The sequence below is a fragment of the Lichenostomus cassidix genome, chromosome 1, assembly GCF_008360975.1.
Source record: "Lichenostomus cassidix isolate B80296 chromosome 1, HeHo_3.0, whole genome shotgun sequence".
Classification (NCBI taxonomy): Eukaryota; Metazoa; Chordata; class Aves; order Passeriformes; family Meliphagidae; genus Lichenostomus; species Lichenostomus cassidix.
The window spans coordinates 82,266,606-82,283,371 of record NC_139479.1 but is presented as its reverse complement, the minus strand read 5'-3'; the positions used below and the strand labels follow the sequence as shown (position 1 = coordinate 82,283,371).

The following is a 16,766-nucleotide window of genomic DNA, read 5'->3' as shown; positions in this document are numbered from 1 at the left end:
TTCTCTAAACAGGGTGCTGAGAGAATGGTACTAGCAGTTTAGTTCAGACAGCCAGAATCCTAACATAATTAAAGCAAATACATAATTAGAGATTTGCCAAGGTGGCCCAGAAACTTTTGCTTAGGTATTGTATTCTATCTGAAATAATTAGAATACACTCTTAACACCAGACTGCAAATCCTTTTTATTCTTTGCTATGTTCATAATAAGCTGAGTGCTGCAGTTGATCCTTAGAAAGCAATGTCTTACTGCAGCTGATCTCTTCTCCTCTCAGCTGACCACTGTTTCTCACACAGGCACCCCCTGTAATGGCCTATCCTGCCACAACGCCAACAGGAATGATGGGCTACGTGATGGTGAGTGGAATTCCTACAACTCCAACCAGGCAGATGCTGTGTATTGTTTCATTGCTTATAGTTGGTAGCTCTTGTTTTCCTGAACTATTCTACTGAAGACTGAATTTCAGCTCCCATTCATTTATTCTTCACCAAATTATTAACTTCTGGTTTTCTGAACCACTTATGGGGTGTTTGTCTGAAATTAGGTCTGCCCTTCTTTATTTCACTTGTTTTATTCATAGACTTCTTAAAATTGTACTAGATCATCTTTAACGTCCCTTCCAACCCAAACCATTCTGTGATTCTATGAAAATTAAGACAATGTCTGTTCTTAGTGGTCTTTATTGGCATTGAAGTAAGTGTATAATAGAAGTAAATTTATCATGTCAGTAAAAATAGCTGCTTTCAGAACAGAAATGTTTTTTTGGTGAAGTGAAACCTTCTTTAAATACCTTCTGCTGAGGTTGGGAGCAAATGTCTGTGATGATTAATGCTACAAAAGTGCAAGTTTGTGACACTGCAATGTGGTGTGGTGTTGGCTGAGAATTAGATCTGTTAGTGACACACCAGTACGTTCTTGCTTCTTGCTTTGAAAATTTTTGTTCTTACCTTAAATTTTAAAATATTTCTGAAATTATATGCCTTAGCTCTTCTTTTTAGTGTGATTTTGATGCAGCGCAGCTTTCCTAGGTGAATAAAAGGCAAGAAAACTTCCTTCAAGCAGTTATTTCATTAAATGACTTGCAGATTAAAGGGAAAAAAATGTTTCATCATATAGCCAGATAAGTTTAATGAGTTATAATTTGTATATGCTCAGTAAATGAACTGCAGAAGTGGCCAACTGTGTTCTTGAGGCCCTATTGGGGGAGTGTCATATCATTCCCCATTATGCATCCATGAACTCCCATATTCTTGATCAAAGCTGTTATGGTTAAACTGCCATTAGTGTGGATCAAACTTGATCTACACAACCTTGCACTTATCACGAGCAGCATTTTTGTACTTATTTTGATTCAGCAACTGGGGAAGGCAGCATATGTAGTGTATAGGAAATAATCTTGCATGTTATGTCAAGCAATTTTTATTGTGGGGTTTAAATGCCATTGTGAAATAGAAACTGGAACTGAGGAGCCATAGCTCTGTTACCCTCAGTTGCTGCTACTTTTTCAAACACATGCAATATCTGAGCAGGTGGGTGAGATGGGCCATTACAGATTGACCAGTGGGCTCTATAGCACATCCTGAAATCTGCCCTGGCTCATTCAGACTTTACTCAGGACATTTACCATGAGGAATCTCTGAAATATGGACACAATTTTCAACCCTTGCTGCAAAACCCTGTAATTTTTCCTAAAAGCAATAGTGGGGAGCATAGTTCTGAGGAAGGCCCTCTCTAAGTGCAGGCTTTTCACTTGGTGCGAGCATGCTGGGACAGGCAGCTTCCTTAGTGCCATAGCACTGTGCCTGGCCATTCCCTGGCTGCTGCTTCCTGTCTTCCTTGGGCCAGCAGTTGTTCAGTTGTTCTTATAATTTTTTATAAAAGGGTCAGTTTCTTGAATGGCTTCACCCTGTGATTGCCCAAACAGCTGGGTTGGCACGATAGGAGGAGTATGATGACCACCACCAGGATTAGTCAGGGAAAAGCTGCTTGGAATGGGGGTTGCTTCAGTAGGATTGATACTGGCTGTCAACCCAAGCCTGACAGGAATGCCAAAAGCAGCACCATAGATGGGCATCTGTGTTAAATATAACCTGACTTGTAAGACCATTAATACACGTTAAACTCGTAATTTGGCTCAGCTGGAGTGTTGGTAACACTTCAACTTTGATTGCATAATGACTTAAAATTAATTGCACTTATGGCTCTCAGTTTTCAGTTTTGTCCTGAACTCTGTCAGCACTGCACTGCTATCTGTAAAACTGTGCTTGAGCTTTCAGAGGCTGTCAGGGAAGTGCTGTCAGACCTTGGGTTTGGGAGCAGAAGGACCAGCACAACTGCTTGTCTAACAAGTGTTTTAGTGCTTCAGATTTTTGCAGCAAGAGATTGAATGGGCTCAGTTGTTATTAAGAGAATTCCTTGGAAAGGCTCTAATGTTCCTTTCTGGTAACCTTTATTTGCAGAATATTGTAGAAGGATCTCACATGATTGCATATCTCAAATATGACCAAGAGTTTTCACCCATTTTCCATTTTCCTTTATCTCCTTAAATACTTGCAATGCATTAATGCTGTGTGTGATTTGATGCTGTCTGGGATTTTTCAGCCATCACAGATGGGAGGCATACCAGTAATGACACAGCCAACTTTGATATACAGTCAGCCAGTCATGAGACCACCAAACCCCTTTGGCCCTGTACCGGGAGCACAGGTGTGTATATTCAAATCATTGGTGCTGGGAATGAATTACACTTGAGGCAGTTTATTTAGAAGTATATTTAATATGTTAATGTTATTTTCAATTTGATAATTATTCATTTTAATTTTATACATAGATGTAATCAATAGCTCTTATTTGTGTTGGACAAATTATTGCACAAGCCCAGTGGTTCATGGGAAGCTTGCTTCCTACCTGCTTGTATCCATGTTGGCAGCAGCAAACTTGTGTTACCAAAGCAAAGAGGGTAGGTTTTTTCCAAGTGGTGTTTTTTCCGGGAATGTGACAATGACAAAGGATAAGAAAAGTTGATGACTTTGTGGAAAAGAGCAAAGAGCACAGACATGTTCCATGCTGCTTTACCTTCAAAGTGTGGCTTTGTGAGATTACCTATTACAGCTTTTTCCTAAGTATATGCATCACTGTTCTTTCCCGTTACACTTAAAAGTAGTAGATTATAAAGTAACTGAAGTGCAAGGTGTGTGCTTGTATTACAAGCATTTTGCAGGAACCACACAGGGTGTTGTAGTTTTTTATGTCTATGACTGCATTAGATGGATTTGAAAAGACTGTGGAATCAAACTTGATGAAACCTCAACCTAACACCCACCTCTTGGTCCTGACCACTGCAGTGGGTGGCACATGGCACATCCATCTAGTTTTAACCATGGTAGTCTCCAGTGGTTTCTGTGTTCCTCCATGGTTCTGCAGGAGACTGCATGTGCAGCATAGTGAAGATGTGTGATAGCAATACCAGTCTACTTGGCCTTTCCCTGTTAAGTGTTACCTTAAATGGAGTGTCCTTAAATCCCCTGGTTACCTGCTTCTGGGGATGTGTTGTGTCCTGATTCATTACCTAACCTACTGAAATGAGTGTGCCAAAGGGCCACTCTGAGTTCACTTCACCAGTACTGCAGTTAAATACATACCTGTTACTGGTTTGTTTTACTATTTGTTTCACCAGTGTCTGTCACTGGGAAATTTCTGTCTGAACTCACTTTTGTAACCCAATAGGCATCTGAAGAGAGGGGCTTTTTTTACAGAAGGAAAAACATTTTACAAAGTAGGAGAAGAGGGACTGGATAACCTTGAATACCTTCATACTATTTTCAGAAAATTCTGAGATTATTAAGACTTTGTCTGTGAACTGCAGTTAGAGGCAGAGCCAAGTTTAGCTAGCTGACTGAAGCTCCAGGATTAACAGTGTGTTTTTACTTACAGTAAAACACACTAACAGTGTGTTTTTAACTTTCAAAGTTCACCCTGTACATCAGACTTCTATTACAAAAAATGAAATATATATCAGTTTTGATTTTATTATAAAGAGCTCTGTGTCTCAATAGGTGACTGTGTAAAAGCATTTGCCTATAATTCCACCTAGGTATAGGTTGGTGTAAATGCAGTGTTTGGGATTAGAGCGTGGAGAGAAGATAATTCAGCAGTAAGATGGAACTAAAAAGAGCCTCAGTGATCCTTCAACAAGAAAGGTTCTGCTGCCTGCTGCCAGTGGGCAATGTGTGCACCGTCCTCTTTAAAATACAGTCTTGTGGATTTTTTTTTTAATCTTTTTTAAAATGCTTTATCTGAAAGGGTTGCTGTTAGATTTTTTTAGCTAGAAATGTAATTCTCAACTGACTTTATCTTGGACTTCTGAGAGCTGCTTTGCACATTCACTATCACTTAAGTGATTTGATATTTTTCACTTGGGTTTTATACCATTTCAAGAAGACAAATAGTGTTTATGGGAGTTTTTAAATATTGACCAGGAAAAAGGATCCTCAGGATAGGAGTTTTTTCTCCATCAAAAAAAAAAAAAAAAAAATTGAAATGATCCTTAAAAAAAACCCAAAAAACCCCTGCCTACCTGCCTGATTCAGTTATGAACAGGTAGATGGGTCTGAATAGCTCAGTGAGCCTTTCTGCTTCATTTGACATTGCAGGGCGTGGCCTAGGTTGAGTCCCAGCTGGCTGTCAGAACAGGAGAAAGAGGAATTAGTCACAAGTGAGGTGTGTGGAGCTATATTTATTCTCTTATCTGACAGTGTTTGGCTCCTATGAGAATTAATTTAATGGAAAACACACCCTTTGAGTCAGCATTTGCTGTGTGGCCAAGAAGGGTTTTCCCTGAGACACACAGTCTGCATTGCTGGAAGGTGTTGAGTTTTCAGAAGCCTGACATCAGTAAAGCAACTTAAATGAAGCAAGGGCTGCATGTGAGAGCTTCCCCATACACAGCAGAGTTTATTAATGTATAGCCACAGAAGGGAATTACTCTTTTATCACACTGAATTTACTGTGTGCTGAGTCTTGAGGCTTCTCTGGGAGTGTATTTCTCAGTTGAAGTTTAGTTAGTGCCCTTGTGCCAGAAATAGAAAAAGGAAAGTAAAAGAAAAACATGCATTCTTGGGGTAAGTAAACAAATCTTAAAGAATAAATAATGGTTATCTGAAAGCCACCCAGCTCAAACTGCCCACTTGGATCACTGTAAACACCATGGTTTTGTCCATGGCATCATCACTGCCAAAAATGAAATTGTTTTTCATATTTACTTTTAAAATCCCAGATTATATCACCTCCAGTCTCCTGAATAGATCTTGGGTGTTGTCTACAGTAAAGAAAGTTGAAGGTACTTAAAAGCATGATGACAGATATGAAGTTGTTGCCAAAAATTTTATTGCCAAGCTGTAGTGAGTTGAGAACAGACTGGGAAAATAGGCATCTTAATGTTGTCCAGTTTCTGTACAAATTAAACTGTTGTTCCTAACTTGATACTCTTAAGGTTTTGTCTTAATAAATATGCTTTGTCTATCTCTAGACATACCTATTTTGCTTCTCTTCCAAGTGTTCTTTTTACAACTTTTTTCCTAACTGTTGTGGTCAAAAGCAAGGGTAATTTGGTTTTTAAGGGCAAAATAATTTGAAACAATTGAGAATGAAACTAGAACGGTCATTTCTTTGAAAATATTTAACTTGCATTAAGGTCAGTATTTCCCACCGGAGAAAGAAAATAAGTTTTCATCGTGATAAAATAGTGGGCATTACTCCCTGCAGACTATTAGATTGTGCTACCCAGAACAGTGAGAATGGTTGGAGTTATTTGATTGCATTTTAGCTGGTGAGGGGGAAGTGTGTGTGTATGTGTGTGTGTCTGAGGAGGGGGTAGGCTGAATCAGTGGTTCAAGCAGAGGGATGGCAGATGTGATACAGTACAGCAAAGGCAGAATGTTTCAGACAAGCCAGATCTGACTGATGTGCAGGGACTGGAATGTAGCTGCCCATCACAAGGCCTGAGTGTTGCAATGTGCAGCAGCAGGGCTTGATTGTTAAAAATGGTGTTGTGTTGGCCAATATAAAATGGTACAATCATGACAAATCTGTGTGCCTTCACATGTGACATGTTCTTGTGTGGTTGTCCCCTGAAGGACATAGCCTTAGGAGGGGAAAGCAGATGGGTAGTGAAAAATTTAAGATTTGAAATAGAATAAAGAAATCACTCAGCCTACTGCCAGTATCTGTGCAAATTGTAACACTGCAGTTGTTAACACAGCCAATTGTACAGGGCAAGTAGCAGGAGTGTATCACCACCTGGGTGATGGAGAATAGGTAAATGTGCAAATTAGTAAGTTGGTTGTGTGGGTGAGTGTGTTTTGTGGTTGTTTTTTGGCTGGATGTAGGGGTTTTTTTGATGGGGTGTTTGGAACTGTAAGAACAGGGTATGAAGTTCAGGACAGACTTATGCCAGAAAGTAGACCTTACAGATGCTTGCTTTGGCACATTACCCTAAAATATATTCTAGAACAGCTTGACAGACTTGTTTCATGGGAAACCAGAGTGTAGCTAATGATGGGAATCAGCCCAGTGCTCGCTTATGGATGGGTTCTTAGGTTTTACTGGGACTGCAGGGAGTTTTGTCTTTGTTGGAGGCAGTGAGAAGTGATGGCTGATGTTGGAGGTGAGACTAAGCTGTGTGAGCAGCGCAGTGCAGTGCATTTCACATCACACAAGCTCTTGGCAGTAGGGGCACTAAATCCACAGCTCCAGTAAGATCAGCACTAGAGAAACTGATGGCTAATGCTGTTGTTCTAGTGCTTCTCCTTAGAACTGCTCAGGTTGGTCCTGGTTTTCAGATCTATTTATAAACAGTAATCTGGAGACGTGCAATGTAGGAAACTAACTATACTTCCCATGTATTTTTTTAAGGCCTCCTTTTTAATAATTAGTGGAATCTTGTTACAATACGTACTTACTGCAAGATGCTGTGTCTTGTCTGAACTTACCTGTGGCATCTCAGTAATAGCATTGTCAGGCTTTTCTCTCAGATTTTAACCTGAACAGGCTTCCTGAAATTTTCCCTGTGTCTGGTTACATGCTGATGTTGCACACGTGACTCCAAACTACCAGTCTTCCACACTGCTTTCAAACTGGGACATTACTTTGGACTTGATATGACTTGGAGATTTGCCAACTCAGTCTGACAGGACTTTTAATATGTGACTTCAAGGCATTTGACCATGAAGAGGAAGAATGTCTCCTGAAATCAAGTGGCAACAGGCATGCCTTGCTGAAGTTAGGATTCTGTTGGACCATATCACTAGTCTGCCTCAGATCCTGGAGAGTGGTGGGGAGTGCTGGACTATGGCTTTCCAAAGGGAAGAACCAGGTTTAAGAGGGGAAATTCTGACATCCTGAAACTGCTTCTCAAGCATTTCCCATTCTGTGTCATGACTTTTCCATAATCTATTTATGGTGACTGGATCTGAATGCCTCATTGGGAGTGGGATTTCAGGAGGAGATGAAGATTCCAATGCAGATCAAGCATGTACTGATCCTGAAGGAAATCCTGCTCATGTGGTTTTTGAGATAGACATTCATGTGAAAAATTTATACATGCAATGGCAATATTTACACTCTGAGCACTTCTGCAAGCAATTCCCATAAGCACATTCCCTATCATGCGTAGGTTGGCAGGTGCCTGCCATTTCCAAAGGAAAAGGTCTTCACGCAATGTTTTTTTTTGCCATGGGCATGGAGTGCAAGTGACTCAGTTCTGAACAAACTGTTCCAGTGACGGAACCTGATTTGGAGGATGCTGACTTTGATTTGTAACTGCAAAAACATGCATGTTCTACCCAGGGGGAGGGCAAATAGGATTTAATAAACCACCATTTATAACGGGAAAAGTACTAACACAGAAGGAAAAATAAATCAACAAAGAGCAGGTAATCCTGCACGTACAACCTGGTTTGGTTCCCTTCCTGCAGCTGCTGGAATGCCAGTATTAGCCACCTCTAAGTTATGTGCTTTATATGACTGAGTTTGTGGTGTGGTGCTTTAGGTACGTGGCTGTAGGATGTAATTTTTATGAGTGTACAGCCTATCAGTCAGTCTTCAGTTGTCACCTAAAATGGCAGCAGTTGAAATTCTCATCTTTTTTCCTTTTTTTTTTTTTCCCTACTCACAGAATATATCTGGTGTTCTTCTTCTAGGTCCCAAATTGAGCATTATGTAGTCTCTGCTATCCAGCTTCTTTTTATATGCATCCTATTTTGACAAGCAAAGATGCTGAGCGCTATTCCTTCTGGAGAAACCAACTGGAAAGTTGCCATGCTCTGGCCAGACCCCAGCATCATCTCTCCCTGCCAGGCCGTAGTTTTCCCAGTAAAGCAGGGAGAGGACTAACCTGTTTCACAGGAGTAGGCTGAATGTTTTTATCTTCTTTTGAAGAATGCTGCTGTGAAAGTGTGAGGTTATCTGCTTGCTTGGCAAATGCCACTGGCATTTCCTTTCTGGAAGGTCATGTCCAGCTTGTTTCTGCATTACACCAACCATTGAAGAGGCTTTGTTTTCCATATGACCAAACACCTTGTTTTAATAGTTGATTTCTGCCAAGTTTGCCTCTTAACCTCCCCTTGTCTTTTCATTACACGTTCAGCTTTCATATTCTGTCATTCTGAGACCTTGTTTTCTTTTTCTTTCCCTTTCTCTGTCGTCTTTCCTACTAGCTGTCTGCAGCATCCAGCCCTTCCAGTCAGAGTCCTCACAGAGCCTCAGGAAAGGATCCCTTTGCAGAGCTCTCTCTCCAGGATTTCTTGTAGAACAACTTAGGTATTGTCCATTATTCTGGGGAGATGCTGGTGTTTGTGATATGAAACAAAAATAAAGTTCGAATTCAAGTTTTATTAACATAGCTAGAACTGTTTCTGAAGGAAATAAAACCAAATCTTGTTGAGTTGGAAGCACTGTGGCAGTGACTTGGAAACTCTGTGTATTTAACTTCAGCAGTTTAAAGGCTAATTGAGTGGTTTTGCTTCAGTCCATTGGAAATGGAGCCAGCTCATGTGGTGCTTGCTGCAGTTAGGGAGAAGGAACTGGTGCTACCTGGTATTTACCATCTCATCAGGAAAGTGTTCAGAATTCCCAGCTCTCAGCAAAGCCCTGAGTGCTGCTGGCAGAGTGTTCATGCACTTCCCCGTGGCTTGACCAGAGAGTTCCCTTCATGCAGGAGGAGGTGCTTGTTTCACGTGTGCGAGGGATCCGTTTTGGTACAGAGGTGCACTTGGAGGAGTTGTGTTGGTTTTTACCAGTCAGGGGCAGGTGGGAGTTTAAATAGTAAAATGAGTGAAAACATGCAAAAGAAATTCAAGAATTCATAGTATAAAGAGAGAGTAGGCTTATTGCACACAGCAGCTGCTTTTCTTTGTGCACTTCCTCTGGTTCAACATGGGAAATGACCCTGACTTCTCTTCGTAATGGTGTTGGTCTGTGTTATGCTGCTGCTGGTGACATTGTTGCATGGATAACTAGGTGGGTTTCATTGTTAATGCAGAGATATTCCAAAGGCTGGTGTCGTTGGAGAAACATCCTGATGGCTTTTGGTTGTTTCCTGGCCCTGATTGTGTAAAATATTTTATTTCTGTTCAAAACTTCAGATCGTGGGGTAGCTTGGGCATCAGAAGAATGGAAATTTTTGAAGAAAACAGGTTTATAGTGAAGTACTATTTCTGTTGGATGTTAACCCAAGGGTTTTTCATCTTTCCAGATTCAGTTTATGTAACTGTGTTAGATGGAAGAGAAAGGAAGGTTTCCAAAAAGATGTGCTCAGCAGTAAACCCCCACTTCCAGGAAAAAAATGAACTTCAGTCTCTCAAATCTCCTCTTCCATTAAGTGATGCAGTGAAATGATGAAGACCAATGAAGGAAGCTGGGACACCTCCATAAGAAGACATCAGTACACAACGCAAGGCCAACAATTGCCGTGAATGAAGACCAAGATCTATTTCTGTCCTGGTGACTAACACGTCAATACTCTCAGCTTCTAATAATATCCTTAATTGGTAACGTACGAAGAGAAGCCTTTATTCTGGAAATTGATATTGGTGTTTGGAAATGCTGTCTGGATTGGAGATGTGTCCTTTACCGTAACTCGAAACAAGACTCTGGGCAGGGGAGGGTCAAATCCTAACTCTTAATTCTGCAGTTACCTTTTCTTCAGTCCTCACAAATGTAGGCACAGCAGTAATGGAAATTAACTTTTTTAAAAAATTATATATTCAGTTTGCAGTAGACATTCCTTATGTATTATTGTTTGTATTTATTTATGATTATCAATTTAACATTAATATTGTATCAAAAAACCTCCTTATGAAAATGAGTATGGATGTATACAGTATGTCTGATTTTTATCCACAAAGAATGAATCTGATTCAGAATGCTTTTCAGCTGACATACAGAGCACTAAATATTTTAAAGGTCTGAATCTAATGAATTCTCAGTATATATGGGAATTAGGGAAGAGCTGTAAAACGCATTAATCCTTATAGTCAATTCTGTGCCTAGGATTTTGCAAGGGAACAGTTAACTGACTAGAAGAAGCACTACATTTTTAATTCAGCATTAGTGCATTGGGAAGGAACTTTATTGCTTTGTGCTTGGCATGTCATTATTTTTACATTTGACATTATAAGGCCTTTCCAAGATGAATGTGAGGAATTGCTTTCACTTTAAGACTTTCCTTCTGTTCTGTAAAAAGAAAACAATGAGGTGTTGTGTGCTGGGGGGGAAAGCCTTTTCATTTGGCTCGTGCCATGTTTATGATCATGTACCTTTTAAAAGTAAAAAAGGGGAAGTAGCTTCCTTACATATGTCTAGTGGGTATTTAGTTCACCAGGAATTAAAGTAGCGCTGTTGATCGGTGCTTTGTGTAAATACATCGTAACTTTGGGGTGGAGTGGGGCCTTCAGAAGGATAGTCAATGATATGAAAGCAATTCTGTACATGAATTAAGCATACTTGCTGCATTGTCTCTGCAGATTCTATTTTTGTTTAAAATATTAAAATGTATGTTAGCAAAAATGGGTGGATTTTCAAATAAAATGCAGCTTCCACAGAACTTTTGTTACGGTATGAAAGTCTGAGGTGCTTCCTTTCTTTTTGCTGCTTAAAATGTGCACTGATAATTGCTTTGTTTACTTAATAAAATACCAAATGTATTTCATATGTGCATATTGTATTGCAGGAAGTGCAGCACTCTGAGCCTGTGGCTGACATGATCCATGCAGCACCTTCCCCAGGCTGTTGTCACAGACAGCCTCAGTGTTCCAGCAACAAGGTGTCTCATTCTTCCTGACCTAACGTGATATTTCACCATCTTCACGTGAATAGTTTTTCAAAATATTCATGGCAATAAACTTGTACTGTTTATAACTGAGCAAGAAGCATAAATATGTCCCCAAAAATTATTATTATTATGTTCCCTAATCTTCCATCAGAAGGTAGTACTGGAAAAGCTATGAACAATTTGCTGACACCATCTTCTGTAATTAGACCCAGGGAGAGTTTACAGAAGTGGAACTTTCCTCCTCACAACAACCTGAGGCATGTCCTGAAGGCAAGGTATCATAAACTGTGCACTACAGGTCAGTAGATTTAAAATTTGTTTCTAAAAGCATGAATAAAGAAACCCTGAACAAGTTCCAGAGGATATAATGCATCTGCCCAGACCTGGGGACTTAGTGAAATCTTTGCCTTCCTACCACTGAGGCTTTCAGTGTGGGACTGTGCCTTCAGAAAGCATCTTAGTTTTGCTTGTGGTCAGGGTGAATTGTCGGAGCTGGGGGCTGCCAGCTGGAAAAAAGGTTCACATCTGTGACCTGTTAGCTACATGAGTAACTACCAGGGCACAGATTGTTCTGAAACAGTCCAGATGTTGCGTGAAGGAAGAAGGTAGACCTTCATCCTCCTCCTCCAGAGCTTGGTGTGCTGCGTTATGATAGAAACAGGCTCCAACCTTCTTTTTAGGTCTGTGGTGCTCTCTGCAGAGTGTTTTCAGTCTGATTTGAGGCTTTTGCCTGAGGATAGATCTGTGCTCCTAGATCTCTTTGATCCCTTGGACCCCCTTTGTGTGGTTGTGAACTTGAGGTTACAAATCATTAAAGTGCCAAAAAATTGCAAACACTCAAACCAGTGTCTGCTGCAGGGATGATGAATTCCTGTTACCCTTTACTGCTTGCTCATTGTTGCTTTGTGTTCCGTGAAACAGCTGCTGTGCAGATTAGGGGTTCTTGTTGGAGGCCTTGCTAAAAACCCTTGCTTTTTGTTTTACTCTTTGGAGACAAACTGGCTTGAGCACTTTCCTGAGTAGTATTTTCTCATTTGCTACTTTGCTTTGCTAAGTAAGTATGTTTGCTTTCAGTATCACTGAAATAACACTCAGTTTAGCTTAATGTAAAAAGCACAGCACACAGACATATTTTGTTTTTTAATTACTGGCACTTTTCAATAATAGGGGGTTGTGAAAACCTGATTCTCTTCAAAAATGATTTGAAAGGCTGTTTAATCTCAAGGAGTAAACTGTCTAGGGAAGCTGCCTGCCCTTAGCGAGCAGGGGAGGATGCAGAGCTTTGTTGCAGAGATGTGGTTCTTAGGGCTTTGTGTAGGGAACTGGTGTGTCAGAATAACCACAGTATTTTTGGGGTTTTTTTAAATCAGGGAATTATGTAATGAAAACAACTAAATTTACTTCTTGAGACAATTACTCTTGCCAGAGCAAGAACTTGAACAGCTCCTCAGTGAGTTTTCTAAAAGCCCAAATGTAGAGTTCATCTGAAGACAGATCTAAATTCCTTTGCTGCTTCTCTGTTTCAAAGTCACAAACTCAACAGAGCTGTACCTCAGGACATGTTTAAAAGCTGTCTTTGCGTGACTTTGTGACATCAGAGGGTCCATTGAGCCAGACGTTCCATGCTGCCAAACAGCCCTTCAGCAAGGAAAAGGGACAGGGTGAAACCTTGCATCTTTCATTAGACAAAAAGTGCCCGTTTCCAGAGCCTGACACAAATTTTGTAGCAACATAAATGATTAGCAACTTTAAAGGCCATGACATAATTGAGATAAAGATTGTGGCAGAGAAGTGAGAATTAAGTGCTAAAAACACTGGGAATGATAGTAAATGCTGATGGGAGCAGAAGATTGACAAGATAATGTGAGGGGTAGTGAAAAAATGTGCTGAATACAGACAAAAGAGCAGCGCTAATGGGAGCATATGTAAACTGAAGAAGAGCTTTCTCCTTGGCCTGTTGTCAATCTCTTGACTTGACCTTTGGAGCTCTCACACTGCAGTGGAGAGAGCAGAAACAGGCTTGACATCTTCCACTGCGTTTGCCCAACAAGAAAAATCTGTGAGCTGCTGCTGTTTTCCAAGTTCAAACTGGAGAGCAGAGGGACTTGGCTGATAGTTGAGCTGCATCCTGGCTGGATCAGGAGAAAAGTGAGGAGGAGAGAACTCTGGGCAGGTTCCCTGAAGGTGTAACATTGCTGCCACCCACTCAGCACCTTTTTGTACCTGAAGGTTGAGTAATACTATGGGAGATGGCCTCCTTGAGATAACAGATCAGTCTAGGAGTGAATAAAACACATTTAATTCTTTTTTTGCTTCTCTGATGATGAAATTTCCTGAAGCAAAGATCAAAAAGCCTTGGAACAAAGGGCTAACTTCCTTAAATTTCTGTTATGTGAGGCGATAATGGTACAGAGAATGCGTTGGATGCAAGCATAGTGCTTTGGATATCCGGCAGCTGCAGTACACAAGGAGCACTGGGGTCTCAGGTTTATTTTCATAGCATGGATCTCTGCTTTGTTAATGGTAGTAACTGCTGAACCTCCCTGTGCCAGCTACAGCAATTGCCCAAGTACTGGGTTTTTTTTAGAAAGGCAGTATTTGATACAATTTTAGCTTCTTGCTTCACTTTAATCACTAGAAGTGAGGAAAGATCCAGAACCATGTTAAATCCCAGTTTTCAGCATGGCTTAGTGTTCAGTTGTTCACATATGGGAAAAGTTGTTGGTATCATGTTACCATGTCATGTCCTAAAACAATACGGTGTTTGTGGAATATTGCAGAACATGAGCTCTGAAGTGTAATGTTGCAAAAAAATGCTTATTTTTACAGTTGACTCAAAATCCAAGGAAAAGCCTTTTTCAGAGGAACATCCAGCTGCAAAACATCAGTGGCTAAAGATGCTAACACCATTAGGTTCTCTATTCCATGCTTGTCACCATAGCATAATTTTTCAGTCCATTAGCTTCTGCCTTGACCTTATTCTGGCAAACTCCTTTTAGCCCACAGAAGCAGGGTGTTTAATAACTTCTCTCTCAGAAAGCAGCCAAACAGGAACAAATGCTGCAGAACAAGTCTCTTACCCTCATTTCCCAAAACGTGCAGGCCTGAACCTGTGGAAAGACTGCCTTGTTATATAACCTCGCTGCAGCAGAGGCTGCAACCCTCACAAAATCCAGACCAACAGTGAAGTCACCCACATTCCCCGCAGCTCAAGCTGGGGGATATCATACCAGCACAGCCAGACTATAAAGCAACACAATCCAGTTGCTCAGATAGGGTTCAAGCCAGCAGTGTGCTGAGGCAAGCAGCTCCTTTCATCACTGGAGTGGATACAGGCTCTCAGCACACTCCTCCCCATTGTGCTTTTTAGACATTTCATGGATTGATGTTTCTCACCTCCAGCTCATGGACCTCAGTTCTATTAAAAGAGCTTTTACTTCCACGCAACTTGAGTGATGCATGTATGTCTTTAACTTTGAATTCCAAGGAATACTTGTTGGTTTTTTCTTCCTGTTGAAGCTGCCCGTTTCTTATAGCTATGTCCTAGTTAAATACATAACTCCAGCTCAACTGAAGCTTAGCTTGGATTATAGTTGTGGAGACACCTGGACCCTTTCTTGTGTCCTAGAGTTGTCTCGTGCAATAAAAACATAGTAAAGAAAAGGTTTTTCATAACACTGGGAATGCAAGGGTGACTCCAGTAAGTTTGCTCCTAACTGGAGTAGTGAACTGCAAGTGGGGCTTGGAAGTAGTGGCTGTGCTGCCAGAAAGTGAACTGGTCAGGCCCCTGTTTTACAACATGCTGCTCATTTCTGAGAGATTTTGCCAGTAACAAATTTATCAAATCCAGATGCCTTGGGCTGAAGACCCAGCTTTCTCCATATGAAAGCCTCACAGTGGCCTTAACGCTAATCCTATAGAAATCAAGGGGATTTGGGACACTTCACTAAATATGTTTTGCTGCAGGCTCTTGCTTGTGGCTTGTGCAGGCTGCCTGTGGCTTGTACCTTAATTAGCATATTTGGGATTTCTTTTTAACTCCCTCTCACCCACACAGGCAGTTATGGGAAAAGGCTAAACTGACTGGAGGAGGCAAAGGTTCCTTTTTCCAAGGTGTAGGTTGATGTTGTCCTGCCATATGTCCTGCACATGGTGTTATACTTTATGGGCATAAGGCAAGAGAAGCCTAGAGATGGGCCCTACATTTACACCACTAGAAAATGTAAATCCCCTTTGGGGAGTGGTGGGAAGGAGAGGCCTTTCTTTAACAGAAAGGCCATTCAGCGTTAAGCTACATTCTAATTCTGCATCTAAAGCAGAAGCTAAACTAATCACTGAGCAGAACTAATCTCTCTTTCAAGTCAGCCATTTCATGGGCCTTGTGCTGCACTCAAAGCAAGGCAGGGGAGCTGAGGGGAGGCTTCTGTTGGGCTGCAGACACAGCAGGAGCTGCCCAAGTGCAGATCCCTGTTCCCTGGACACCAGAGGGATAAGAGTCACCTCAGCCTTTGCTGTAACTCCACTGGGTTACAGCAGGAGCCCATCCAAACTCACTTTAGTGTTCAACACATAGTAGAGCAAGTGAGAGTTTGAGGTGCAGTCTGCCACCTTTACCTGTCTGCTTGTGATCCCAGCTTCGGAGGAGCTTGGTCAGTGGAGCCCAGAGAACAGTGGGACTCACCTGCAGCCCACGGAGACACCTGCTGGGCAGGAACAGCTCAGCGTGCTTGGAAAACCAAAAGTGTTTGCACTGAAGTACAGATATGCTGAAATACTGCACAGAGATACAGGTTGTTTAAAATAAAAGTTTTTAAAAAAGCTTTATTCCAAACAGCTGATTAACCTGTCAAGGATTTAAGTCAGATTATTCAATGCTTTCACAAGTTTCTAATGAGGAAATGCATGGACCAGAGCCTACATGTGGGAAGGAACTGTTGTGTGCTGCTGAGAGGGTGTCCAGAGGGAAACTCCCCCACTGCATCAATGCACTAATGCACATGTTCATAGAGACCAGCCACAAACCAGTGATATGGGCTTACAAAATATATTTGGCCAATTCTAAACAAACAAAATATTTAAGACTTTAGGAATTTTTATGCTGGCTTTAATTTTTAACATTATTTTATGTATATTTCAATGTATTTAAGTAGGGGTCTTATGGACACAGATAAAATGCATTCAAACACTCAATTTGTAGCAACAGTTGAATTATGCTTGCAGAAATTAATTCTGCTTTAGCAGAGTATTAAGTATTTTGTAACAGTACTGTGTTTCATGGCAGCCTTAATTTACCCATTCAGTGTCTGATCAAGAGGGAATTCCACATCTGACAGTCTGCAAGTGGAGACCACACAAACTAAATATTAGCTTGGATCTTTTAGTTGATATATATGTGCTACTATGTGGACTGAGTACCCCAAAAAGTGCACAAGACCTC

General features: G+C 41.0%; 1 protein-coding gene across 6 annotated transcripts in view; it reads left to right on the top strand.

Moving 5' to 3' along the window:
- The window catches only part of PICALM (phosphatidylinositol binding clathrin assembly protein), a 66,915-nt gene extending 55,482 nt beyond the window's left edge, over positions 1 to 11,433 (top strand). For 3 of the 6 annotated variants that reach the window (XM_085065969.1, XM_085065979.1, XM_085065994.1), the window contains 3 exons: positions 297 to 356; positions 2,602 to 2,706; positions 11,228 to 11,433. In XM_085065969.1, the coding sequence (XP_084922095.1) occupies positions 297 to 356; positions 2,602 to 2,706; positions 11,228 to 11,338 (276 nt within the window). In that variant the 3' untranslated portion in view covers positions 11,339 to 11,433. Of the gene's footprint in view, positions 1 to 296; positions 357 to 2,601; positions 2,707 to 8,714; positions 8,818 to 9,751; positions 11,102 to 11,227 lie in introns of those variants that run through there. The other 3 variants (XM_085065959.1, XM_085065986.1, XM_085065964.1) reach the window with 2 other exon arrangements.
- The last annotated feature ends 5,333 nt before the right edge of the window (positions 11,434 to 16,766 follow it).